Here is a 25,818-nt window from a genome sequence, read left to right on the forward strand (position 1 = left end):
GTCGTGGCTACCAGACGCAGCAACGCATCGTTATGTTCGGCGACGACTTCGCCTACACCAATGCCACCGTGTGGTACTCGCAAATGGACCAGCTCATCGACACCATCAACTCAGTGGTGAGAAGCACCGAGTTGTTGAACTTCGGTTCAAGGGAGTATAGATGAGTCAAAATACTTGACAGACAACAGTTGCAGTACCATACTTACGTAGTGTTCTTTATACACAAGTGCTGAACCCTTTAACTTGAACTAACTCAATCTCCCTTTATGTAGTCAACTTGCCATATGGCCCAACGTGGTCCTCCCTATCCGGGTAACTGCCTGCTCAGATTGTTTTCAAACGTTGGACCTCAGCGCGTCCCAACTCGCTCCTTGGTCCCTTATTTGTAAAAGTTTAAGACTTCTTATAATAGCCTATAGAAGAGAATATGCGTAAATGTCTGCTCCAATCGCATGGCTTCAAATGTGATTCCCAGCGCGTCCAACTCCTCACCTCGATCCCTATAGTGCTAAAGTTCCCAAAGACTCCCTAACAATTTCCGCAACAGTGTGCGCAAACGAGAGCTCAAATCAGCTTCAAATGCCGAGTCCCATGGCTTCATATATAACTCGCTCCCACGGCGCAGAACGGCAGCCGGTACAACGCGTTCTACTCGACGCCCGAGTGTTACCTCCGGTCGGTGCACGAGCAGTGGTTCCGACGCAAGAAGGGAGGCTCGGAGAGCGCGCTCTCGTACGGCGGCGACTTCATGCCGTACTCTGACCGCGACTACGAGTGGTGGACGGGATTCTACAGCAACCGGCCGCAGCTCAAGTACCACATACGCCACGCGTCGAATTTCCTGCAGGTAGGCGTAGAGACCACGCTGCCACACGGTTTGTTGAGATATACACGTTATAACTAAAAACGCGAAAATTCTATCCGCTCGCACAAACACCACTGACATTGCTATTACATCATCATCGCGACTGGAGGTTGGAGGGATTATTGCGGACGTTTCGCTTAACCTTCCAGCAGTCATTTTATCGTAAAACGTGTCGGTCGGTTAACAAAGAAAGCTAAGCTCTTCAATTTAAGAAATAACTGAATGCTGTCAGCTAAGCGCGTATTTTTTGTCTCGTGTTTTTTTATCATTGGTCAGCGCTATTTCTGCCGCCGTTTCGCAGGTCTGCCGCCAGGTGACGGCATTACTCAACTTGAATGAAGGAGCCAAGATACAAAATCTAGGTGCGTGAGTTGCTGCCGTTTTTTGCCTTTTGCTTTTTACGATATCTGCGGTCTTCATAAATAAATAAAGTAACATTAATTAAAGAACGGCGCCTCTTCCAGATTTGTAAAGTAAAAAAAAATTCCTATACGGAAACCGGAGAACGCGGTAGTAAACAATGGCCGATTTTGCAAAAGAAAAGAAAAAGTCACGCTTTCGGGCCTCGCACCTTCAAAGAAGTCATAAGTGCCCACGTCAATTGCTCGTTTAAAAAAAAGAGTTTTATTGCGATAGCAATTACAGGGACACGCCAGGCGAACTTCCCCCGTCGCCGTCGTTGTGATGTTCCGTATAAAGCCCCAACGGCGCCAACATGCGCTCCTCCCGGCTCCGTAGACGCTATTCGAGCAAAAATGGCGCTGATGCACGGCGCGAGGGCCCACGTGATGCTATTAGGCCAATAGCGACGCGGCCTCGGCCCGAGCGCGCGAGGAGGCGGCGGCATTCTACAAAGCGTGGCACTATACTTTACGAAGTTTAAAGAGCTTTAAGCAGGCGTCCTCAATGCTAGCGTGGCCGTTGCTGCGAGCCCAGATGGCCAGCCGAGATGGCTTGTGGCTACAGGTGCGCTGTGTCCTCGCGCGCCTATGGAGTTGGAGGTCGCGTACTCTCAAGTTCCAGAGATGCGTTGAAGCTAGAGGCAGCTCGTGGCGCTCTCTCGCCGCTGCTGCCGCTCTTCAGCACGCCATCGTTCTGACAGCGAGTGCCCGCGATCTCCTAGTGAGATCTGTTCATGCTTGCCCGTGCGCGCGTGACACCGTGCTTGCGAATTTAGTTCGTAAGCGAATGTTTACGGCCATTTATACGGTCGATAACCTTACTCCCTATAGCTGTCTAAGAATTTGCTATCGCAATCGATGCATTCGGGCGAAAGTGCGACTTTCTTTCTTAATCTTCGTTTGTTTTGCAGAAATGGCGATCGCCATGGCACAACACCACGACGGTATCACGTAAGACTCCAATAATGGAACACAGCTCACAAATTTAAAAAAGAAACACCTTTTTATTTTTTCAGGCAGGAGATGTGTGGAGTGTAAGAAACACATCTATCAAAGTGACGGGTGGCGTACGCCACTTTAGAATTCCCGAAGCAGCTTTCTGTGACGTCACGTATTACGGCAGCTCCTAGCCGAGGCTAGCTGATTTTTGCACGCAAAATATAATTACAGCTAACTGATAAATACTACAGAACTTCATCTTGCACATTTTGTAGACTTTACCAATACAAAATTGTCCCGCATCCGTGATAAGGTCGCGAACGATATGATACCACACAGTGACGACTCGGCTGCAACGGGTGGTGCACCGATTGGCGCACCGAAAACTGGGAAGTATGGTTTTGGTTTTATCCACTGTTTCCCTATTAAAGAGTCCATACGGCCCATAACTCAAATATCCACAGTTTCATATGATATATCCGAACGTAAGAGTTGTTATATTAGATCCCAATAAGGTCATATCCGGATGTGGGAATACTGGCTTTTTATAGGGCAATCATGGGTCTTTTTTTCCCCTGCACAGCACTATGAGGAAGGTTATCAACCGGGTAATCTATTCGTTGAGACTGATTTGGCGTTTAACACTGCCTTATGCTTAAAGAACCGTAAATATTCAGTTAAATTGTCAGAGTTCATGCAGGCTTCTTCACCGAATATGCCAGAATCGCTTAGTGTAATCAAGCAAGAAAAGACGCGGAAGCAAAAGGCGATTTTAGACGTGACTTTTGATATTCCCACACTGCCTACTTTTGACACCATTAATTTGACAGAATTTGCTCGGGATTAGTCAATTGCTTACTTAAAGAGAGGAATTACATTGCATTCTAAACGAAGCGAATGGTCAACTTGGTTGCTTTGGTGAAATTTCTCTCCACAATAACGGTATAAGTGCACGCTAACACCTCAATATCTCTGACACCACGCATCGTCACTTGCTCGGGGTCTTAGGCGCCAAATTAAATGCCGGTGTATTACGGACCTTCGCTTCCCCCCCCCCCTCCCACTAATAATCGACCCTTTCCCGCCAAAGGAAATCAAACAATGTTTCGAAAGAATATTTCACTAAAGAGATTTAATGTTTACGTTTAGTGTACTTCTTTAGCATCGCCACATTTCGAGCATATTTAACTGTCACGCTCAGCTGTTTCACAGCTCCGCTCGTAGCCTTGCTGACACGCACGCTACGCACCCGACAGGGGAACGAGCAGCAGCGAGGTCGTCGCCGAGTTCACCCAACGCATCAGCAAAGCTCTCGACGGCTGTGAGGTGAGTTTGCCACAAATTTCCCAGGATTCATCGGTGTACGACAAGCTCTTCTTGCGTGTTCACAAGGGAGGGAAGCGATCGCTTTAGAGCTGAGGAAGTCAGCCCTGCGGCGGCCACGAGGTCTTTGTAGTTACCACGCGTCTACATTCTAAAAACAGTTGCACCCTTTGGGGTGTACATTTGCCGCGCAACGATAATCGTCATCTGTCTTGCCCTCATTTCTTTCTTTAACGCTGCGAACCCGATTCTTCCACGTCACGAACGGCATGGGCGTTGTCAGCTTGACAGAGCATTCTCGACAGAAAAGTATCGAGTGCAGCGTTTTCAAGAAAGTATACGCAAGCAAGACAGATGACAATTATTGTTGTGGGGCAGATATACACCCCAAAGGGTGCAATTGTTTTTAGAGTGTAGTTGCACACTAGTCACCACCTTGGTATGACGGCAGTCGGTAGCGGCATAGTTAGTAACAATACCGACTGAATAATGCATAGTCACTGTTACTAACAAGTCTCAGCCACCAATTGCAAACGCAGTTCGCACTACCGGATGCAAAGTTCCTAGCCTATAGCCCATACACAGCCCACCCTACAATACATCATAGCTAGCCCGTTATATGGGTTATCAGCTCGAAAGTTCGTGTCCGGGAGACCCAATAGTAACAGTGACTACCTTGCTTAGTAAGTAATCTTACTAACTCTGCTGGTACCAAGCACAGTTATGGATAGCATAGGGTGCGGCACTAGAGGCGTTAGCTACAACGACCTTTTATTTAAAAAGAATGTTTTCTCACGCACGGAATTGTTTCGCAGGAAATCGTCGCTAAGGCTATCGACAACCTCTCCAGCATCGGGTCAAAACGGCTGCTCTACCCCAAATTCTGCCGGACGCTCAACCAAAGCGAATGTCCGCCGTCGGAGAGTCTTGAGAGGGTAGGGCTCCGTGAATACATAAACGAAAAATTGAATCAGTGTGAACAAGGAGGGAGGGGTAACACTGGCATCAGCTATCACGTAAAGAGAAGGAGAACACAGGACACTAATGGTAATGAATGCCACGAACAAAAAGAAAAAAAAAAACACTTTAAGCAAACAGCGAGGAAGCAGAGTGGGGATCACCTAATAATCGAACAACGACGATAGAAATCGCGATGCGTCGAAGACTATATGCCACATAAAAGTTAGTGTATGTGCAAAATGTTCTTAAATGGATGCGTGTTTAATAAAAACTACCTTTAGCTTGGTAGTGTTTAACCAGAAATTAAAAACTTTGTCAAGATTTAAGAGGGAGTTGCACATATTAGGTTGCGACAAGACGGGAGCCAGGCAGAAATCCAATAATTGGTCAAAACGATACATGGCCGACATAGCAGAGTGCGACGAAGGTAATGAATATACGTTTCGAGCGTTTTGTTCCAAAAAATAACCAAATACTTTAAAATGAAAACACAATAATTGTTATAACCAATTATTTACTTTCTGTTCTTTTATTTCTTCGTGAGCACTCTTCGGCGACAGTACTCATTTGGTACAGAAACACATTCTAATGAGTGCAGCGTACTCATTCACTTGCAGAAGTCGTTTTCCGCTAATGACGTTAGATATCGCCGTTTAGCAGCAGAGTAATTACATTCAATGCGAGTGTATTCGATGCAAATGACTCTAAATATTCCTGTGTGATAAGGGTAGAAGATTCAAAGCTCGTCGCAAAAGATGCCACGCACACAAAGACAACGGTTCATCACGCGTCTGAACAAAACCAGAACCTTCTGGCGTCTTTTTCGAGCACTTCACCTGTAAAGGATGCATCGCTGCTAGATAGCTTATCATGCGGCAAAGCTAACCCACACCGCTGAAAAAGAACATTTGTTGCCACAAAAGTGCTGCAGTTTGCTAAGGATTCGCGCAGTTCTGGGATGATTCTTCGATGACGACGTGTTTTATTTTCTTATTGCTTGCGCTATTCGCAGTTCTTTGTGTCGGTGTACAACCCACAGAGCATCATGGTGAAGACCCACGTTCGTTTCCCCGTCGCCACGAGTGGATACCGTGTCGTCAACGACCAGAGAGCCTTTGTACCCTCCGAGGTGATGTCAGCAAAGAACGCTGCGGAATTACACGTCTGAGAACACGTCGCTTCCTAATATGTCCGACTAATAGCTCACAAGAGTCTGCGAGGATACCGGCTTGTTGCGTTCGTTCGTTCGTTCGCTGGCTAGTTAGTTAGTTAGCTAGTCAGTTAGTTAGTTAGTTAATTAGTTAATTAATTAATTAGTTAGTTTGTGTGTGTGTTTGTGTGTGTGTGTGTGTGTGTGTGTGTGTGTGTGTGTGTGTGTGTGTGTGTGTGTGCGTGCGTGCGTGCGTGCGTGCGTGCGTGCGTGCGTGCGTGCGTGCGTGCGTGCGTGCGTGCGTGCGTGCGTGCGTGCGTGCGTGCGTGCGTGCGTGCGTGCGTGCGTGCTTGTTCGTTCATTCGTTAATCTGTTTGTTTGCTCCATCCCTAATTCTGACGCATCGCAGATAATTCCCATCCAGCACGCGCTGTTCCACATTCCCGAGAGAAACAGCACATCGTTCCACGACCTCGTGTTCCTCGCCACCGTACCTCCACTAGGGGTCACCACTTTCCTCGTGCAGCGGTTCCGCGGTGAGCACCGCGCGGTGTTGCTCCAAACCAAATCAAAAGTAGGGGGTTTAAGTTGGTTTAACATCCCGAAACTTCACAGTGTGTATGAGGGAGGCCGTAGTGTAGGGTTCCTGGTTAATTTCGACAGCCTGAGGTATGGCACCCAAACAACGATCTCTTGCTGCGCTGCTGAGTCACCGTGGCAGGTTTAAGCGTTCCAGTAGGATCAGAGCACGGTGTGGCACTGTCTCTAAAATTCGGGTTTTATCTGTTGAATAGGTACTTGAAAGCAATAGCGCAGTGAACCACTTATCATGAGCCTGCCTCCTTACCGATCAAAAGGAAAAAAAGAAAGAAAATTGGATATTGCCACGTGGACATTGAGTCGCACGCATTAGCTCGAGCAGTAGACAGTGAAATTGCCGAAGGCAAGCGGAACTGTCTCGCAGCATACTGCTAACTCCGGCTTAATGATTCGAAAACACAGTACAATGTGTGCTTATGTACAAGCGATGCTTTTTCCCTCACCGCACAATAAAGTCTTTCTGACGGCTTCGTGAGATTCAATAAATATGTTTTTTTTTCATATTATTTTTTAGCAAGTCAGTTCTGCGGAGCAACCCTGCAAGGTGGAAGAAGGTTCATGAAAGAAATAATTGTCATCTAACAGACTGCAGTACCAAACTATAAAGAACTTTCAATACGGGTTTCTCAGAAAAAAAAAAGGGGGGGGGGGGTTACCTGTTGAAGCAATTTTTTATTTCTTTCATGAGCCTTCCTCCACCTTGCGGGCTTCTGCAGAACTAATATTGCATATTCTAGTAGCCGATAATTTCGGCCTCGCTCGGTGATCTGCTAGCCTCCTCATTAGCTCAGGTGGCTGAGCAAGCGCCCCGGAAAGCCGTTGGTTTCGTGTTCAATCCCCCGGACCTAGAATAATTTTCCTCGGCCTGTGAAGCTTTCTTTCTCAGAAACCCGTAGTGAGTTCTTTTTTTTTTTGTAACTTTGCGCTGCAATATGGTGGACGACAATTTTCGCTTTCGTCTTCTTTCTTTGTCTTCGTATGTCCAGGAGCTACATTCTTGAGACAGCAAATTAAGGCAAGTGAACGTGAACTCTCTGCCGGCACTGACTACGTTCTCAAGAACAAGGTAACGTACTTTATCTACTCATATAGTCACTAAATCTAAACTTCGTGTTATAAATGCAATAAACTTCCACAATACCGGTCCCGCGGCTGCCAATGAGAACTCTTTCTCCGTTCCCACGTATTCAGATAGGAGCTCCGAGTTAAAGCTTCCCCTCAAGAGTCGTAAGTACAACAAGTTTTCGAATGATCGCAAGTAGCAACCTTTGCCAATCGTCGACACAGAGCTATACTCCGGAAAAGTGTCCTGCGTTTGAGTCACATTTTGAGTAAAAAAAAAGTCACGTCAGTGAAATTTTGCATTTTTAGCTAACACCTCACAGTGAGCTTTAGTTGGTAATAGTTCGTGTTTACAAACAGCGCACACGACAGGACAATTTCTTAACTGCAAATTAAGTCATGCACTAAAGCTCACTTATAATAAAGTTAGCGTAATTAACAGTATATGGCTTTAAAGGTATCAAAATGTCACATAATTTCTTTTAGCCGTAAGCGTGACAACTCACGTTTTTCATACAACGTCAATAATAAAGAATTGTTACATACAGTATCATATAAATATTTGGGTGTTCACCTAACCTAAAACTTCTCCTGGACAGACCACATTGCAGCCATCTGCGCAAAAGCTTCAAGGACATTAGGTCACCTACGTCGTAATCTGAGTAATTCACCTTCCAACATCCGGAAATTGGCCTATCGGACATTTGTTCGTCCACAGCTCGAGTATGCATCATCCATTCGGTCCCCACATCCTACCTACTTAATCGACATGCTCGAATCAGTCCAGAACCGAGCTGCCCGTTTCATCTCGCGTAATTATAGCCACCACTCCAACGTAACGCAAATGAAACTCGATCATTTCCTCCAGCCTTTAGTTATTCGCCGTAATACGCCGTAATATTGCTCTGTTATCCTTGTTTCACAAATATGTTTATAATGCCACACAATCCACACTGCATATCTAGATCGCCTCAAACACGTCTCGCCAATTAAATAACTACTTAAGCTTTGCGCGCATGTACGGTACGGCACACTCTTTTAACTTTTCCGCACTCCCTACGGCCATTCGCTTGTGGAACAATCTGCCTGATCACATTGCTTCCGAGTCAGATAAAAAAATAAACTTCGTCATCTTCTACACGAGCATTTCTCGTAATAGCGCTTACAAATCACTTTATCTTGTTTCTTGCACTTGGCAATGTGCTTCGAACTTCTTGCGATGTTTTTATTTCTGTTGATGCATTGCTATCTCGCTCTTATGAATTGGTATGCTATGCTGCGTCACGTGTTCAAGCTTGTATGCCCTGTATATATTATTGCTATGTTCCGTCTTTTTCCCGAAACATCGCTTGAAGCATTGTACTCCTTGATCTGTTCATTTTTCCTGTATTTTACTTTCTAGTATTAGTGCCTTACGTTAAATTTTACTCGTGTTCTTTCCTTGAACTGTACCTTTGTGGCATTTTGTTACTTCATTTTTACCTTTTTCATGTTTTGACCTTTCTAGTAATGTTGATGAGCCCTGCATTGAGACGTATCTTTTGTACTAGACTTCAGAAGGCTGCTTACTCTCTTTTATTTATGCTTTGATTTTGTAACACCCCTTACACAGTGCCCCCATAGGGCATGTAAGGTATTTTAAATAAAAGAATAATAAAACATGATATGTCGTTAGTTGCCGATCTGTACTTTATTCAAACTGCTTGTTACGACTCAGAAATTGTGGAGAGGAACATCTCAACTTCAATGCACTTCAATTTTCGTTTCATCTTGTTCTTCTTTTTTTGCACAGGTCATCAACCAGATAAACATATATATGTTGTTAGATTTTCATTGAAGCTTCGACGTTAGATACTTTTTCTCGTTGACCCTGCTTGCATCTTACTGCCATACATGGCAATTTAATTGTAAGCTGCTTGCATCCTCTACAACCCATCGACAGGCCTTTGATGAAGGCCTTCGACCTTTAGCTCTACTGTGGCCTTTGACATTTGACGTAAAGGCCTCTTACATTTAGCTGTACTGCGATTTTCTCTACAGTACAACCTCTACCGTGCGTATTCTTCTTATAAAAGCTGTATGGCATGCGCTCGAACAGTGGTACAGTGTGGCGGTGGACTCCGGCAGCTGCCTGTTGAAGAAAGTCGTGCTCCTGGGCCAGAACCAGCACGTGGCCCTGGAGCAGACGTTCGCCGGCTACAGCTCTGAGTACGGCCACGTCCTGTTCGCGCCCAAAGAAGCCGCTGCCGAGGAGTTCCGCGGGAACGCCACCTGCCGTCTCGTAACGGTAACGCCCCCCTAAATTCACGTTAAGTCGACTACAACCACACGAGGCAAACAGATAACGAAGCCACAAAAAGCACAGAAGAAAAGAACAGTACCAATATGTTATTTTCTTAAGTGTAAAGAAGATAGGCAAGATGGCAAGCACAATCAAAGTGGGCGATATGACTAATAGCCGCGGGTGGGAGCCGGTCGCACAGCTTAGGCAGTTTACGCGTTCGAAACTTTACCAGCAGATGATGCGCTCCTGTCATTCTCCTCCGTAGGTATTTGCGTGTGTCTGCAAGATTATCGCCGGTGCTGTTATCCAGCCCCGCTTATGACTATGGCATTTTTGAAGCATACTTGAATGCCCCCCGCGGTAGCGCAAAGTAGAGCACCGCATGCATAATACGGTAGATGTGAGTTTCCTTTTCTCTATTATTTATGCATTTAAACAAGAAATACCTCCATAGAAAAATCCCGTGTGCCGCATACGTTCGGTTCCTATGCTCGAATAGGACTCTGCACGAAAACCTGCTTTTTTCCCATATAAGCCCACATAATGATACACGATCAAGGTAAGGGACAAATTGGTCTTTTCCAACAGGGAATGATTGGTTATCCCTATGCTTTACCTGGCTTCACTGTCTGCCTCGCGTGGCTCTATATGACAACCAATCACGTCTGACTTTTACCCTTATCCTTCCCACCCCCTAAACTAATCCAATGCCACATTGCTATTCTGTGGGGCCATTTTGGAGTTCACGCAGTGCTCAGCCGAAGGACAACGAAATTACACAGGACATGCGCGATCCTCCATTGATTTTTTTTCGGAAACACACAAAGAAGGGAAACTAACAGCACCTAACTAAGACACATGAAGCGCCAGAACGGCTGCAAATTTGAAGGTGAGCTATCAAAGCCGTGCGCACCAGTGGCACTCTATACCTTCGGCCGCCGCACGTGCTGACTAAATATCCAAATTCTCCATCCCAGAGCTGCACTGATAGTTGACTCACGCACCCTTCCCCCCTTTTTTTTTTGTCTCATATGAAAGGCTTCAATTATTTCGTACGTGCTGTTAGCTTTCTTTGTTCGTGTGTTTCCGAGTAAAAGTCAGTTGACAGTCGGCGCATGTCCCGTGTACTTTCTTTGTCCTTTGTCCAACTGTGACCGCTGCAAAAATTTCAACATGAACGACTAAGCAACTCGCTCTGTCTTTCACCTTAATGTCATCCTGGAGATTGTTAAATTCCTCAAATTTTTTTCAAGTTCGCACTTCCTGCCTGCTTTAATTGGCATAGAAGGCCGAAACGGCCTTTTTTATTGGCTCAAAGAGAAGAAGGCGGACCACCACAGTACTGCGGAACCTTATCGTGACAAGAAAAGCGCCCATTATGGAAACTGTGGCTGAATAACGTCAATCTGAACTATTCAGAATGTCATACGTTTATTTGAATTGTCAGAAGGTTGAACTGTTCCAATATTCAAAAGAGAACTGGGAGTAATCATAAAAACGAATGCCTTGATCCGGTCGTTGAAAAAGTGATGCCATATCGTGAAGGCACCCTCGAGCCCGCGCAGCCACTTGGATACCAAATGTATTTTCACTATTCACGTTTAGGAGTACCCTCTCATCAACCATTTGCAGTCATCTCGCATGGCGCCTCGGGAAACTAAAATATCTGAATTAACTGACAATGTTCCCAAAGTAAATACATAAAAAAGCTGGCTTACCAACCAATGTTCTGTGGTTCATTCGAGTCGATCGGAATTTTTAGTTATCGCGAGTCGGCTATGTATATCACACGCGAACGAGCAAGACAGGTATGTGCAAATGGTTTACAGCCTGCCCCGTTTCCCGACTTTCTTCAAGAAAGCGGTTTGTCGTATCTAGCACTACGAGCATTACGCCGCTAAATCAATGAACCAAGCAGGGTCGGTCGGTCGGTCGGTCGGTCGGTCGGTCGGTCGGTCGGTCGGTCGGTCGGTCGGTCGGTCGGTCGGTCGGTCGGTCGGTCGGTCGGTCGGTCGGTCGGTCGGTCGGTCGGTCGGTCGGTCGGTCGGTCGGTCGGTCGGTCGGTCGGTCGGTCGGTCGGTCGGTCGGTCGGTCGGTCGGTCGGTCGGTCGGTCGGTCGGTCGGTCGGTCGGTCGGTCGGTCGGTCGGTCGGTCGGTCGGTCGGTCGGTCGGTCGGTCGGTCGGTCGGTCGGTCGGTCGGTCGGTCGGTCGGTCGGTCGGTCGGTCGGTCGGTCGGTCGGTCGGTCGGTCGGTCGGTCGGTCGGTCGGTCGGTCGGTCGGTCGGTCGGTCGGTCGGTCGGTCGGTCGGTCGGTCGGTCGGTCGGTCGGTCGGTCGGTCGGTCGGTCGGTCGGTCGGTCGGTCGGTCGGTCGGTCGGTCGGTCGGTCGGTCGGTCGGTCGGTCGGTCGGTCGGTCGGTCGGTCGGTCGGTCGGTCGGTCGGTCGGTCGGTCGGTCGGTCGGTCGGTCGGTCGGTCGGTCGGTCGGTCGGTCGGTCGGTCGGTCGGTCGGTCGGTCGGTCGGTCGGTCGGTCGGTCGGTCGGTCGGTCGGTCGGTCGGTCGGTCGGTCGGTCGGTCGGTCGGTCGGTCGGTCGGTCGGTCGGTCGGTCGGTCGGTCGGTCGGTCGGTCGGTCGGTCGGTCGGTCGGTCGGTCGGTCGGTCGGTCGGTCGGTCGGTCGGTCGGTCGGTCGGTCGGTCGGTCGGTCGGTCGGTCGGTCGGTCGGTCGGTTCGGTCGGTTCGGTCGGTCGGTCGGTCGGTCGGTCGGTCGGTCGTAAAACTAGGAACACATAGCGCGTAACAACCTCCTGGTTATCTCTCTTGATATATAGCGACAGCCCTCAAAAGTCGTTGGTCGTTAGTCCCGAGTTAGATTCGTGGACCAGTGCAAAATTTCCTTCATCTGGGGAGAACGCCAGGCGGGAAAAGACGGATAAAGAAGCCGCATCACATTGGATGAACGCTGTCCAGTGTCCACTGTGCACTCTTTCTTTGGCCGTGTCTTTCTTGCGCTGCGTTCTCCCCAGTTAACAATGAACCAACTTGCACAATTCGAAGCCTTGCTTCATCTGGGAAGTTTTCTTAAAGAGAAGCCCGGATGGGCTTCATTTGTTGCTTCGCGCTAATGTTGCTACATATATGGCTATCGTACAGGGACACTACTCCGCGCACTCCCTAATGAATGACAATTTTTACCTTTCACGAAACTTGAATTCTGGGGCTTTACGTGCCAAAACGAAGATATGTTTACGAGGCACTCACGAAACTGCATCCGCCTATAGTGGATTTCCACAGAACATTTATTTGTGCCAAGCATAACCAGTTTTTCGGGCACAGTCGCTCACACTGCCTCGCTCCCACACAAGGCAGGGGCGTGCGTTCGACCAATCCATTGGACATTCGGTGGGTCAGACTGTGGACGAATGAACGTTTTGCCATTTGCGCTTCTGCGCAGAGCACCATCGTGCAGGAAATCCACCAGTGGTTCAACCCATGGCTGAGCCAGGTCATCAGGCTCTACGTAGACCAGGACTACATCGAGTTCGACTGGATCGTCGGACCCATCCCTACCTCGTGAGGCCTACGAAACGTGTGCCACTAAATGTCAATTACCCTTAAGAGGAAGCTTTAGCTCAGCTACTCCTATCTATATACATGTAAAAGGAGAATTCGTTTTCTCTTCTTGATGAATTTATAGTTATATTTATAGTTATATAGTTATGAATTTATAAACTTCGTGCGTCTATTTTTTTTTCGAACTTGCGAATTATTTAAAATTCTTTTAACAAGATTGATGTCCTAAATCGAAATTCCGCTTCCAACAGTCAATATAATTTAATTTTCTCCTCAAATTTAACACATTTCATTAAAATCGGTTCAGGTGTTATTTCAGAAAAGCGTTTTTCCGTTTTACATGTACTTGAATGGGCCGCATCGGAGTTGGGCCCAAGCTAAAGCTTTGAGCTGGGGGCACCTATATGAATATATGTGGATGGAGAAATCGTTTTTCTCGGCAACCACCGTACCGAATTTGATGAAGTTTGTTGCCCCCCCCCCCCCATTTCAAGTAAAAAGCTATAATCTAGTGAATGTTGCAAGCGGATTTTTCATTAAATCAGCCTTTCTTTATAGAAACTATTGAAAATTGCAAATCTTCAGAAAGAAAACAATCTAGGTTGCAACTCATCAAAGAAAAATGATGTGAAAATTCTGTACATTGCATCTAATAGTGCATCGAAAGCGCATAAAATTCATGTATTATACATGACTCTAAGTACACCACCAATATGTTATTAGAACTTTTGCAGAACCCTCATAAACATTTCAACAAATTCACGTAAGAAATAAATTTATATATCGCATTTATCTGCATTGGATGTTCTAACGGATGAAGTTTCCGATCTTCGGCAATCTTTGTTATAGAATTCAAGCCCTAAATTAAGATATCTCTTCCAGCAGTCGCTATAATTTAACTTACTCTCTCAAATGCAACAGATTTCATTAAAGTCCGCCAAGGGGTTATGTCAGAAAGGCAATTCTGCATTTTACATGTATTTGAATAGGCGGCATTGGAGTCGGTCTAGAGCTAAATGTTCCTTTCAGTTGTTAAAAATACGATCTAATTCTAAACTATACGTAACCGCGTACAATCAGTGCACTTGCTTGTGTTTTTATTGCAACATACCAAGAAAGGCCTTCGGTAGACGGATTGATAACCGAACGAATTTCGGCGGTAATGTATTTACTGGAGCACAGAAAATTCAGCGGCGATTTAGCGGTAAATGCAAGAGAAATACGTTATCATTACTTCGCACCTCTTTGAGGTCCCGGATCCATGACTTAAACGACTTTCACCACATTGCAAAATGTTGTTGCTGAGCTCTCTCGACACACTTCCTGCCTCTTGGAGAAGCGAAGTGCGACTGACGGTGATCCGGAGCAGATCGCCATCGGTCGAACTACATGCATTTATACACACAAACATGCAACATGCTCTTGTAAGCTCTCTCACTCCCTCTCTGCCTCTACAGCTCCACCACGTGACCGGCCACACACACACACACACACACACACACACACACATATCTTTCCATTTTGGCACTTTTAGTGGTAACTCATCAAAACAATTGCACTCAATAGCCTACGCGATGTTTCATTCATCTGTCGTTCAGCACTGCCCAGGACAGCACGACACGTTACGTATACACCGATGCTTATTGACTGAAATGAGCATCACGAGCAGCCCCGGGCAGTCGGGGACAACAAATCGAATCCGACATTAGTTGCGTACCGTGTTCGTTCAAGGCTCGTAAAAGGCTGTTTTCAACTTATTGCAGACCCCCGTCGAAGCTCGGTTACGACGTGGTAACTCGCTTCAAGTCTAACCTGACCAACTACGGCGTCTTCTACACGGATTCTAACGGCAAACAGACAATGCCACGAGCGTGAGTACGAGAATTGCCTAAACGAGAGCGATTCGTTTGTTGATACATCATGCCTCTGCTAACTTTTCTTTTTCACTCTGGTACGGTTGCGTTTTAGAACTTAACCAGAGTCATGACAATTGTAAGGAATTGTCTCACATTTAGTCGAAGTACTTGCCTTCTCGCGTTGTGTGCCTATCTTTCAATTTTATACATGTGTGTCATATTGAACATACGCGCACTTCAAAACTGCACTATAGCGTAGTACACCTTCCCCCCACTTTCTTTTGCGTTTAAAAATGTTGCAGATGTTTAAAGATGTTGCGTAAGAGTCCACACACTGCGCTCCTGCGGTTCTCTCTCCCTCTCTCTTTTCTGCAGTATTGCGTTTTTGTTTGCTTGCTCTTTAAAGGGTGTTCCTAATGAGCGATTTTTCTTTTAGATTGTGCGACCTTCCGTGTCTTGGCTTCCAGCATGCAGCCGGCAGTATCGAAAAAAAATTGTAGTCTGGCCCGAAAGGATTGATTGTGATAGCGAAGTATACATACTTGCACGAAGTAAGGTTCGTAGTTTTACTCGGAAACATTCGCATACTAATTAAATTTTTAAAAAATCACGTTGTCCCGCGCGCACAGGCTAGCACGAAGCGATCTCACTAGCGATGCCCGCAAACGCACGCTTTCAAAACGCTGACATGATGGAGAGCGCAAACAGAGGGATAAGCGAACGCTCCTGCTGCGTCTCCGTTCAACGCGTCACCGAAACCCGAGATTACGCGAGCTCCAGGGCTTGGCGCGCACGAAGAAATGGCACACGAGCCCCAGACTTTGCCACAGACGGAGATCACCTCCAAGATAGGGCGCGGCGGCGCACGGCTGAGCTAGCGGAGTAGACGTGCGCTCACCTACACCCATCTAACCCCCTCTTTCTCTCCAACCTTTCGGATATTTCGACCTTTGGGATATTTCGATTTTTCGGATATTTCGACCTTTAGGATATTTTGACCTTTCAGATATTTCAACCCTTCGGATATTTCGACCCTTCAGATATTTCGAGCCAACCTTAATTTTTTTTTTAATTATGGGGTTTTACGTGCCAAAACCACTTTCTGATTATGAGGCACGCCGTAGTGGAGGACTCCGGAAATTTCGACTACCTGGGGTTCTTTAACGTGCACCTGAATCTAAGTACACGGGTGTTTTCGCATTTCGCCCCCATCGAAATGCGGCCGCCGCGGCCGGGATTCGATCCCGCGACCTCATGCTCAGCAGCCCAACACCATAGCCACTGAGCAACCACGGCGGGTGCGAGCCAACCTTGCGGTCCCGCAAGTATCAAACTAACGCGAGTCTACTAGTACCGGGATATCTTGCGTTTGGCGATACATTCCGGTAATTTAAAGCCTTGCTGAGAAAATTTTTATACCGCTCTTTTTTTTTTTTTGACGCAGCGCTAATGCGACGAGACCGTGGGACGTGAGCGACAAGAACCGGCGCGAGCGCCACCTGGTGCAGTCCAACTACTACCCGGTAGTGTCCTGGATCTACGTGCGCGACAGGAAGAGGTCGCTCCAGATGAGCGTGCTGCCTGACCGTCCGCAAGGTGGCACCGCTCACCAGTCCGGAACCATCGAGCTCATGGTGTGCAGTGGCATATAATAGTCAAAGCACTGCAGCGTTACGCGTATACAGTTTCGTGCTGGGAAATGCTGCGGAGAAACCAGGTGCTAGCGGGTGCGCGCGCGGGCAGTATACGGCGCCTGAGCCTAAGCTAAGCTATAGCTTGTCTAAGCTTCGTACTTCTGGCTTCGAGATACCTTGCGGCTTGCTATGTTCTTGGAATTAATTCATCATCTCAGATTGGATGTGGGCCAATGATTGTATGCTCATTTGTTTCTGACCTGTACCAATCCGCCGTATTGAAATATTAGCTAAGGTCGTCTGCCCACGCCGTCACTATGAATGTTCGTTGTCGTCCCGATGATGATGGTGAGTTCAAAACACTGGCATGTACCTTCAACGGAGAACTAGCCAAGAAGTTGGCGCTAGAACAAGTCGCGTGTTACGCATAATTGTCGTCTTCGTGGCGCCTTTATCTTCCCCGTGAACGCTGTCATCGGGCCAGCCATCGCACTTTATGGGCATCACTTAAAGGACACTAAGGAGGGGGAAATTGTAATGTTATGTTAGTTAACTGACCGTTCACAATACCAGAACAAGTGACTCTTAATGTGAGAAGCGGCTTGGTACACCAAAAAGAAAAAAATAAGGAGCCGCATCAGCTCGCTATGACGTCAGCGATTTCGACGGCGTCTGCTTATGCCTGGTTAGTTTTTTTTAGACCACAAGATGGGCTACGGCTACATTCTATTCTGAAAGAGACAAACAGTAAACCTCAGCAAGTATTAAGAAGTTTTACTGAGCGAGAACGGCCAAAATACGAAGAGATATATTGAAATCCACGACGTCACATTGAGGGGCGAAATTTAAAAAAAAAGTTGCAATTTTTTACCTTAATTTTTATCACTGTAACGCTAGACCTCTCACTACAAGGTTAATGAAAACACAGCTACGAAAGAATACTTTACCAGTCTAAACTGATGTGATTCTCTTTAGCATCCTCTTAGGGCTTTCCTTCAAGGTGTTCCTTCGCAGCGATTCCCCTGACAAGTTCACATTCTCGCTCGATATCGGCCACAGATCCACCGGCGCTTCATGGGCCACGACGGCAAAGGGGTGGTGCAGTCCCTGAACGACCTGGGCGTCGACCGCAAGGGTCTCGTGGTGCGCGGCCGCCACCTGCTCCACCTGGGCGCCATGGACGTGGCCGCGGGGCGCGTCCGGCAGCTGGCCAACGGCCTCGTCATGGCTCCCGTGCTGGCCTTCTCCGAGGGAATCACGCCGCAGACGCGCACGATTGAGACGCGCAACGTGAGTGGGCGCACCCCGCCACGCTTCTGTTCGCCGATAAATGTGCACTCTGAGAAGGCGCTTTGCACTTTGCAGAGAGAAATAAGTGTACTTGAAATAGCAGAGAGGTCGGCCTGCTGGAGTTGACTACTGTATACCTGTCATACTCTGCGCGGGGATAGAGAGAAGAAGAGAAATGTTGTTACCTTCTTAACGGTGCTGGTTTACACCCCTATACCCTTAGGGATGTAAGAAAACTGGAGAATCAAGCCATCGACGATGATCGTCAATGCAAGCGAATAGCCGTAGGCTTCTACAAAAATATTCGCTTTATTAAAGTAATGATGCGATCGCTGGCGTGTATTTGTTGAAGTGAGGACGTTTAGAGAGCGCTTGTTGTTTCATCGGGTAATTCTGTAGAGAACAAAGTCGTTATAACCAGCACATCTGTAGCGGTAGCGTAGGTGACTTTACATACAAAACAGTTCGATGCAACCTGTCTTCACCGGGGCAAGCTCCGGCACCAACAGCGGCTGCCATGCTCCCCTCCCGACGTAGCCCTCTCTCGCAGCTCTCACGGAGGGAAGGCGTGCGAAAAACATATATTCACCCACGATAACCCGAATACGGATGCAAAAAAAAAAAAAAAAACTTCGAAATCTGTGACCTCTCACTGACGCACTGGCGCTAAAGTTACGATGGCAAATTTTAATCATTCCAACTTTGAACTTTTCTAATGCTCACCGTACTGCCACGAAACAACGTGAGTAATCGTTTACGAGGAATGCTTTATCGGCCTTGATCGACTCGGCCCCTTATCTCTAGTGCTGTCGCTTCGGGACCCGGTAAACAGAATCCGTATCGATCACAGTCACCGTGCAGCTCTCATCGCGAAGTGCACTAACTGCGCACGTGTACTGCCGCCGTGGTGTGCGCGCTCGCAGTTCCGCGGCCTGGGCGCTGCTCTGCCGCGCGGCGTGCAGCTGCTCACGCTGCAGCAGCACGAGCCCAAGAGGGTGCTCTTCCGGCTGGAGTACATGCAGCCAGCCGTCGTGCCCCGCGAGACGCCCGTGGCGGACGTGGCCGTGCCTCTGCACGTGAGTATACACATAGAGATCCACCTGCCTTCCCATATACCACGTGCAACGTCTATCTTTGTACGTCATTCGGATTCCGCGATTCGACCCTCAGCACCGACTGTTACTGCGGTTTCGGCCAGATCCTTTACCGCTGAACGAATGCAGAAATCCTCTAGAAGCGCTCTTAACTCGACAGACATATTGCGCGCAATAACCTTATCGCACATGAAGTCGCCCCGATATACCCTGTTTCAAAACAATCGCACACACGAAAAGAAGAAAATCACGATGATGATGATAATAACGATCATCATCATGTCACCATGAATTATATTTTCTCAAAATGACGCGAAGCCACTGTCGAAAATAGGCGAAGAAACGGATGGTAGCATAAGGACTATAAGGACTATACGGACTATAAGGACTATACGGCTGCCGCGATCCAATAAAAATGGCGACCGTGCGAACGCGCCAAAGCGTGACGTCACGAAGATGCGACGGCGCTGCCTTCATATGCGGCGCCAGGCAAACTGAAAAACAACGTCAAGCTCTTCTGGTGTCAACATTCTCGAAAGGCTAGATAACAGGCGCAGTCGGGTTCATAAACGTTTACTTGGCAAGTACACTGCTTTTCAATGCGGCAACTTTGACTTCGCTCTTTCTTTGCCTGCATTGTGCCCATACATACAGGCGGTGCGCCGCGTTAACCCCGCGTCAGAACGCTCTTCTACTCGATCTCAGGCACGTCTCGAACGTCACTGAGCGCCTCGTAACACTTAGACTGCGAAGCGAAGCACGTGACAAAGCGCTGCCACGTGATATTTTTCTTTTTCTTTTGTGCGAAAGCGTCCAACGGCCCATTGGACGAAAAAGCCAGCGGCGTCTGCAGCAGCGAAAGGACACCTATATTGGTTGCGACGCCACGTGACGAGCACGAGAGAGGCGCGCACGTCACGTGACGTCACTGTGCGACGCCACGTCATGAGCGCGCCCCTCGCGTGCTCGTGCGACACTACCTATAGACACTGGCTCGCGCTTGCTGGCGAGAAGTTTACGGACACGCTACAGAACCCGTGCGACGACGCGCTGCAGGCTCTGATGTCCACGTACCAGACGAGCAACGTGCGCGAGGTGACCCTGACGGCGAGCCAGTGGGTGGACGAGCAACCCGAGCAGTTCGAGTGGAACGTGACCGTGGCCAGTGGCCGGCGCCGCGGATACTCGCCGCGCCGCAGCGGAGACGCCTTCGACGAGCAGGGCGGCGGCGGCAACAGAGGCGCCATCGTGAAGGCTCACATGGCCGTCGGGGAGATACGCACCTTCGTCGCCGACCTGGTGCTGCCCAAGTAGAAGAGGGGGGCCGCCGCCCGCCGTGATCTGCGTCTGGGGAGATAAAATGAAAAACAACGTCAATGACGCACGCAGTGGTGTGTGTGTTCCATATAAACGACCATTCCAACGGAGTCCCCCACGTGTTCCGCTGTACTTCGCAACTATGTCCCCAAATGTGGACACATTATTACCGTGCCCAGAGCCCTGGGTTTTAGGGACAGTGCCGCGCGACTGGCCGCTCGAAGCACTTTGCGTGTATTCGCGGACTTATCTCACGCTCGGAAAAGCCCTTATGTGTAGCACGTATTCAGCAACAGAGAGCTGTATCGGGAGTTTTTCATGTCGCTCTACAATTTCCTAATTGACATTTTTCATCTAATCATAATATTTGAGAAGTTGATTATTTAATTAGGACAAATTATCTAATTAGGTGGAATGAAAAAAGTAAGCTGAGTATCTCCAAGCGACGTTAAACATCATCATCTTTGTTCTGTCCAGCTATGCGGCATTTGCCTATTTTTAAACTGTGGCTAAAGTTAGCAGATTTTTTTAGCGGCACCAATTTTTTTAAATATTACCTATGGCCGATAACACAATTCTAACCCTTGATCTAAATTACTCGATGAGGTGGTCATTACTTATACGAGAAATCAATCTTCAATTACATAATTAACGTAACCACGCTATAGTTACCTCTTTAATTAATTATTTTACGCCACATATTTCAATCTACGAATAACAGCCGCTGAGTTCTCACGGCGTACGCACTTGGAACGAATTCTCTGGACAGCAACAGTTCCGGGTCGTTAATTTCAATGTGTCCGACGAAATGTGCATTGGTGTTCCAATTACTTTCTTATGAAACCGCTGTTTCACGCATTGAATCATGAAGCGCTGTGTCTTCGTTGCCTTGTCTTGTCCTGGTGTTTTTTTTTTTTTGTTTTTTTTTTGGGGGGGGGGGGGTCTTTGCGCCAAGACCTAAAATCCCTAGATCTGGGAAACCTCCCTAGGGTTGGCAGCACTGATAAGCACGGAGTAGTCCCTAGTGTAGGTCTTCGAGCCTGAATTTGTCCACTGTTACAAATTCAGGTGAACCCGGAAACGGAACAACGCGCATTGGAGTAGTATCGGAATTGTTCAATATCTACACTAGCCTCCTGTATGAGGCCGCGGTGGCGTTGTTCAACACAGCGATCACTGCTGTTGGTAAACCAGCATGACACGTATAGTAAGCTTTGTGCTTCGGCATTGCCTTTTTTAAGCCCTGTAAAGCCTTAATACACCAACAGGACCGCATAAAAATCTGGCGGCTGTTTGTGAGAACACAATTCCGTAAGATGGGTGAGCGCGTCGTAGAGGACAGGACGAACAAGACCGCGAAAAGAAGAAGAAAAGGTTTTACCATCTTCTTTCGCGAGAAAAAAGAAAGAAAGAAGAAATTCAGACGCCGCAATAAGACCTCTCATTGTCATGCTGCATGTTTGGACAATGCGCTATACAGAACAAAGACATCTACAACCCAGCATACCACTACTTCGGCCGCTCGCGCAGTCCGCAAACGGTCGCTCGACAAGTGTAATTCACGCTGTACGTTAGGCTGTTATTACAAACCAAAACTATTTTATTCGTCGGCGAAAACCTCGTCTAACAAACGAGACAGTCGCCTAATGTATCAACGGATAGCAGTTTGAACGCCTGTTAAGTAACCAGCACTACTTAAATACCCTAAGAACCCACACTTCTGGGATCATCATACGTTTCGGAACTACTTATTCTTGCTAAACTCGAGCATAGATCGACGTACAGTGAGAATGCTGCAGTAAAGTTACATTAGGGAAACAAACTTCTAGAAATACCAAACTGCTCTACGAGTCTGATTGTGTATACGTTCACACACGCACGCACACATCGCGCTGGGTGCTGTCCGCCTCAACGCCACAGAAACTACGACCACGCTGACTTGAATGGCTTCATTACGTCTCGCACGAACCGCTTCCCCCGTAGAAAAGGCCGCGCGTCAAAGAAAATATACCACGCGACGCGAAAACAACCACCAGAAGCATGCTGACTGCCCACAGGTGGCGCCATGGAGTACGCAATATTTACGCGATATCGCGGCAGCTATCAAATAAATAAATAAATAAATAAATAAATAAATAAATGATGCAAATATATCCGTTGAAATAGCGAAGCTACCCAAAAGCCGTGTTAGTAATTTTTACTCTTCTGCAAAAAAAAAAAAAAAAAGGGCCATTCTAATTGCGAGAAGACGCTTGGTAAGTCACAAAAAAAAAAAAAAGAAAGAAGGTAAAAACGAAAGATAGGTGGCGGCGCCTCCTCGAAATTGCCGGACCATCTCGCCGTGACGTCATGGATTTTGAAGCCGTCTGCTCGGACGTAGTCAACTTTTTATCGGCAAGGACGGGCTACGTTAATTATACCCTGAAATAGCCAAAGACTGAACCTAGGAAGTTTCAGGAACCTTTTACTGGACCGTAGCGGCCGAAATGCAAAAAAAAAAAAAAATGGTTTGTACTCCGTGACGTCGCACTGACGTGTCGGCCATGCGATTTCGGCGCAAAATTCAAGAAGGAAACTTTGCCGGTAATTTTCTCATAATCAACCTATTACCGCGAAATCAACGAAGGCGGTATTCTTGAAGAATAGCTTATCAATCTAAATTTACTCAGTGTTTCTGTTTAGTGTATGTAAGTTAATGAAAGGCACGCAAGGTAATTGATTACTGTTTATAGCGACAAGGTATAATCCCCAGATGATGCAAACTTTTTCTCACAGTGAACCTGATAGACCTTGCTTTGGTGCTAAAAGTGGTCAGAAGCAACCGGTGTGACGTCACGGCCGGGTGATTCTTCTAGAAATCGGCACGGCACAGTATACACGACGAACATTTTGTTTTGCTGCCATGTATTTGTCAAGTTATGTAGTCAAGTATTGTAAGCATGTTGTTATGTATTTGTCAAGCCATGTTTGTCAAAGTTAGGTGGGCGGGTGAGATTAAGAAGTTTGCAGGGACAACATGGCCACGATTAGTACACGACCGGGGTAGTTGGAGAAGTATTGGAAAGGCCTTTGCCCTGCAGTGGGCGTAACCAGGCTGATGATGATGATGATGATGGTGATGATGATGATGATGATTTGTCAAGCGCAAGCAGGAGCCGAATCGAGGTGAAGTACGAGCAGTACGGCACGGAGAAAGGAAAATAAACTAGAAGGAAACACTGTACGTGACGGGGCCAGCCTTGGCAAGCCAGCTCTTCGTGAAGTCGTCCCTTTCGCTGTCTGTGCCTCAAAAACAAAGCCGGTACAACGTCCGGATGTGCGCTCGGCATACTCCGCCCAGTGTGCTTTGTTCTCGCTTTATTTATTTATGTTTATTTATTTATTCAAGATACCTTACATGCCCGAATAATGGGCATTGGGTAAGGGAAGCTTCAAAAAAATTTTACATAGTATAAAGAGCATACAATTATACAGAACATAAAGCGCTTTGTTAATAATAATACAAGAAATTCAAGTTTACGCAATCTATAAAATCCTCAGATAAAAAGAAGCATACAAGAAGCAACGCCGACAAGTAGTTATTTTAAGTAAGAAATGAATGTTTGTCGTGACGAAATTTTTCTTTGTTTGCTTCAGCTACCAGGATATCGGGAAAGTTGTTCCACAAGCGGATGACACGTGGAAGCGCAGATGAGTTTAAAGCATCTGTTTTACCATAGATGCGCGTGAAAGAAAGACGATTACGCAATCTTCGTGGGGTGAATGGAGCAACTTGCAGAGCTATTGGTGATGGCCTTGGTCAGTGAACGTACTTGTGAAACAGCAATAAAAGTGCTACATCACGAGGAGTGTTCAAAGAATGAATTGATAAATTGTTTTTAATTTGCGTTATACTTTCATTGCAGTTGTAATTTTGTGAGATACATGAGCGGCTCTATTCTGAACCGATTCTAGCATAGTGGTTCAATAAATATAATGAGGGGACCATATAAAAGAAACAAATTGAAGTTTAAGGCCAACAAATGCAAGATAGGCTAATTTGCACACATTAGTCGGCGTCTTACGGAGGTTCCGGCGTAAATATCCCAAGGATCGGGAGGCATTTCCGCTGATGTTGATACGTGAAGTCCAGGAAAGGTTTGATGTCAGGGTTACGCCTAGATATTTGAAAGAACTCGACACAGGATTGTTATTAGCATAGTATGAAAAGTTGGTAATGTTTGTGAGTGAAAGACATTACATTTATCTGGATTAAGCAACATTAGCCAGGTGCTACACCAACTTATAGTAAGGTCAAGATCATTTTTAATTTTTCCGTGGTCATCAGTGCTAGCACTTACTCAGTAAATTATACAATCACCTGCAAAAATCCGCGCATGAGAAGATATGTTATTCGGTAAGTCGTTAATATATATCAGGAAAAGTAGTGGACCGAGGACACTGCCCTGTGGCACACCAGAGGAAACGTAAGAGAGCGGGGAGGAAAAATTGTTAACCACTGTAAACTGCTGCCGATTGGTAAGAAAGTTTCGAATCCAAGATAGCGTTAAACGTGCACTGGCTCCGGTGCACGTTTCCTCCCGACATGCTCGCGGAACCTCGGTCGTCTTTGTCGCAATGCGGGAGTATGCATATACGCAGCCATATCAGTTGATGCCGCGCCTGTTGTCTTCAGAAGACCGTGCGCTGGGCGCGACGTTGCGAGGCACTTAACTTACCGCGACGCTATCACCTATTGGCCGCATCTCCTCGGCGTTTGTTACGTAATGCTATTTCCTAGTTATTTCCTTGCTCCATGGGCAAGGTCAGTGCCGCTCGATGAAAGCAATTGCCCGGGGTGCGTCTTTCCACCGGGCGGCCGTGCAAGTATTCAGTGTAAGGTTATGGTATATCGTATGTACACTCTAAGAACAGTTTACACCCTTTGGCGTGCCCCTTCTGATAACGCGCGTGCCGTTCGTTACTGGAAAGTTCCGGGCTCGCAGCGTTAAAGAAAGGAAACGCATCAACGCAGATGACGGTTATTGTTGTGTGGCAGAAGGGGCACGCCAAAGGGTGTAAACTGTTTTTAGAGTGTACATATTAAAACTGTTCAACCAAAAAAGAAAATCTAGAAAACACGGTGTAATATTGCAATTATAACATCTATGGGGTAATCGGTCGCCAGTGCTCTCTCTGACAATAGAGCACCGTGAGTCAGAATTGTATCTTGTACCACGTTTTTTTTAATGTTCCCTTTTTTTTTAACAGCTTCGCTAACGTTGACCGGGACACTCCATATAGGTATACACTCAAGGCAAGTCTATGTATAGTCGGTGAATGAAGCTGTAGCGTAACATCAACTTTATTTAGCGTACCTAAAAGCGAAATTCAAACACTAAAGTATTCAGACATGTGCAAAGGAAGAACAAGATCACACAGAAAACATGAACCATAACGTTATCGAAAGAACAAGATATATAACATAAGAGAAAT

At 47.0% G+C, this 25,818-nt stretch overlaps 3 protein-coding genes across 3 annotated transcripts in view; 1 reads left to right on the forward strand and 2 right to left on the reverse strand.

Annotated features, from left to right (window-relative positions):
* Window positions 1-20,328, reverse strand: part of LOC142589638 (deoxycytidylate deaminase) — a 254,325-nt gene extending 233,997 nt beyond the window's left edge. Inside the window, exon 1 of the mRNA XM_075701162.1 lies at window positions 20,310-20,328. The gene's annotated coding sequence lies outside the window, so the exon portion shown is untranslated. The remainder of the gene's footprint in view (window positions 1-20,309) is intronic.
* LOC142589632 (lysosomal alpha-mannosidase-like) lies at window positions 1-20,445 on the forward strand. The gene is made up of 16 exons (XM_075701147.1): window positions 1-116; window positions 626-847; window positions 1,167-1,227; window positions 2,178-2,217; window positions 3,462-3,531; window positions 4,344-4,463; window positions 5,501-5,617; window positions 6,048-6,174; window positions 7,225-7,304; window positions 9,399-9,587; window positions 13,034-13,152; window positions 14,916-15,023; window positions 16,453-16,642; window positions 17,702-17,932; window positions 18,856-19,008; window positions 20,083-20,445. The coding sequence occupies exons 1-16, from the start codon at window positions 33-35 to the stop codon at window positions 20,338-20,340; spliced, it is 2,169 nt and encodes a 722-aa protein (XP_075557262.1). The 5' UTR covers window positions 1-32; the 3' UTR covers window positions 20,341-20,445.
* The window catches only part of LOC142589634 (uncharacterized), a 7,951-nt gene continuing 2,446 nt past the window's right edge, over window positions 20,314-25,818 (reverse strand). Inside the window, exon 2 of the mRNA XM_075701155.1 lies at window positions 20,314-20,373. The gene's annotated coding sequence lies outside the window, so the exon portion shown is untranslated. The remainder of the gene's footprint in view (window positions 20,374-25,818) is intronic.

This window comes from Dermacentor variabilis, chromosome 8 (assembly GCF_050947875.1).
Source record: "Dermacentor variabilis isolate Ectoservices chromosome 8, ASM5094787v1, whole genome shotgun sequence".
NCBI lineage: Eukaryota > Metazoa > Arthropoda > Arachnida > Ixodida > Ixodidae > Dermacentor > Dermacentor variabilis.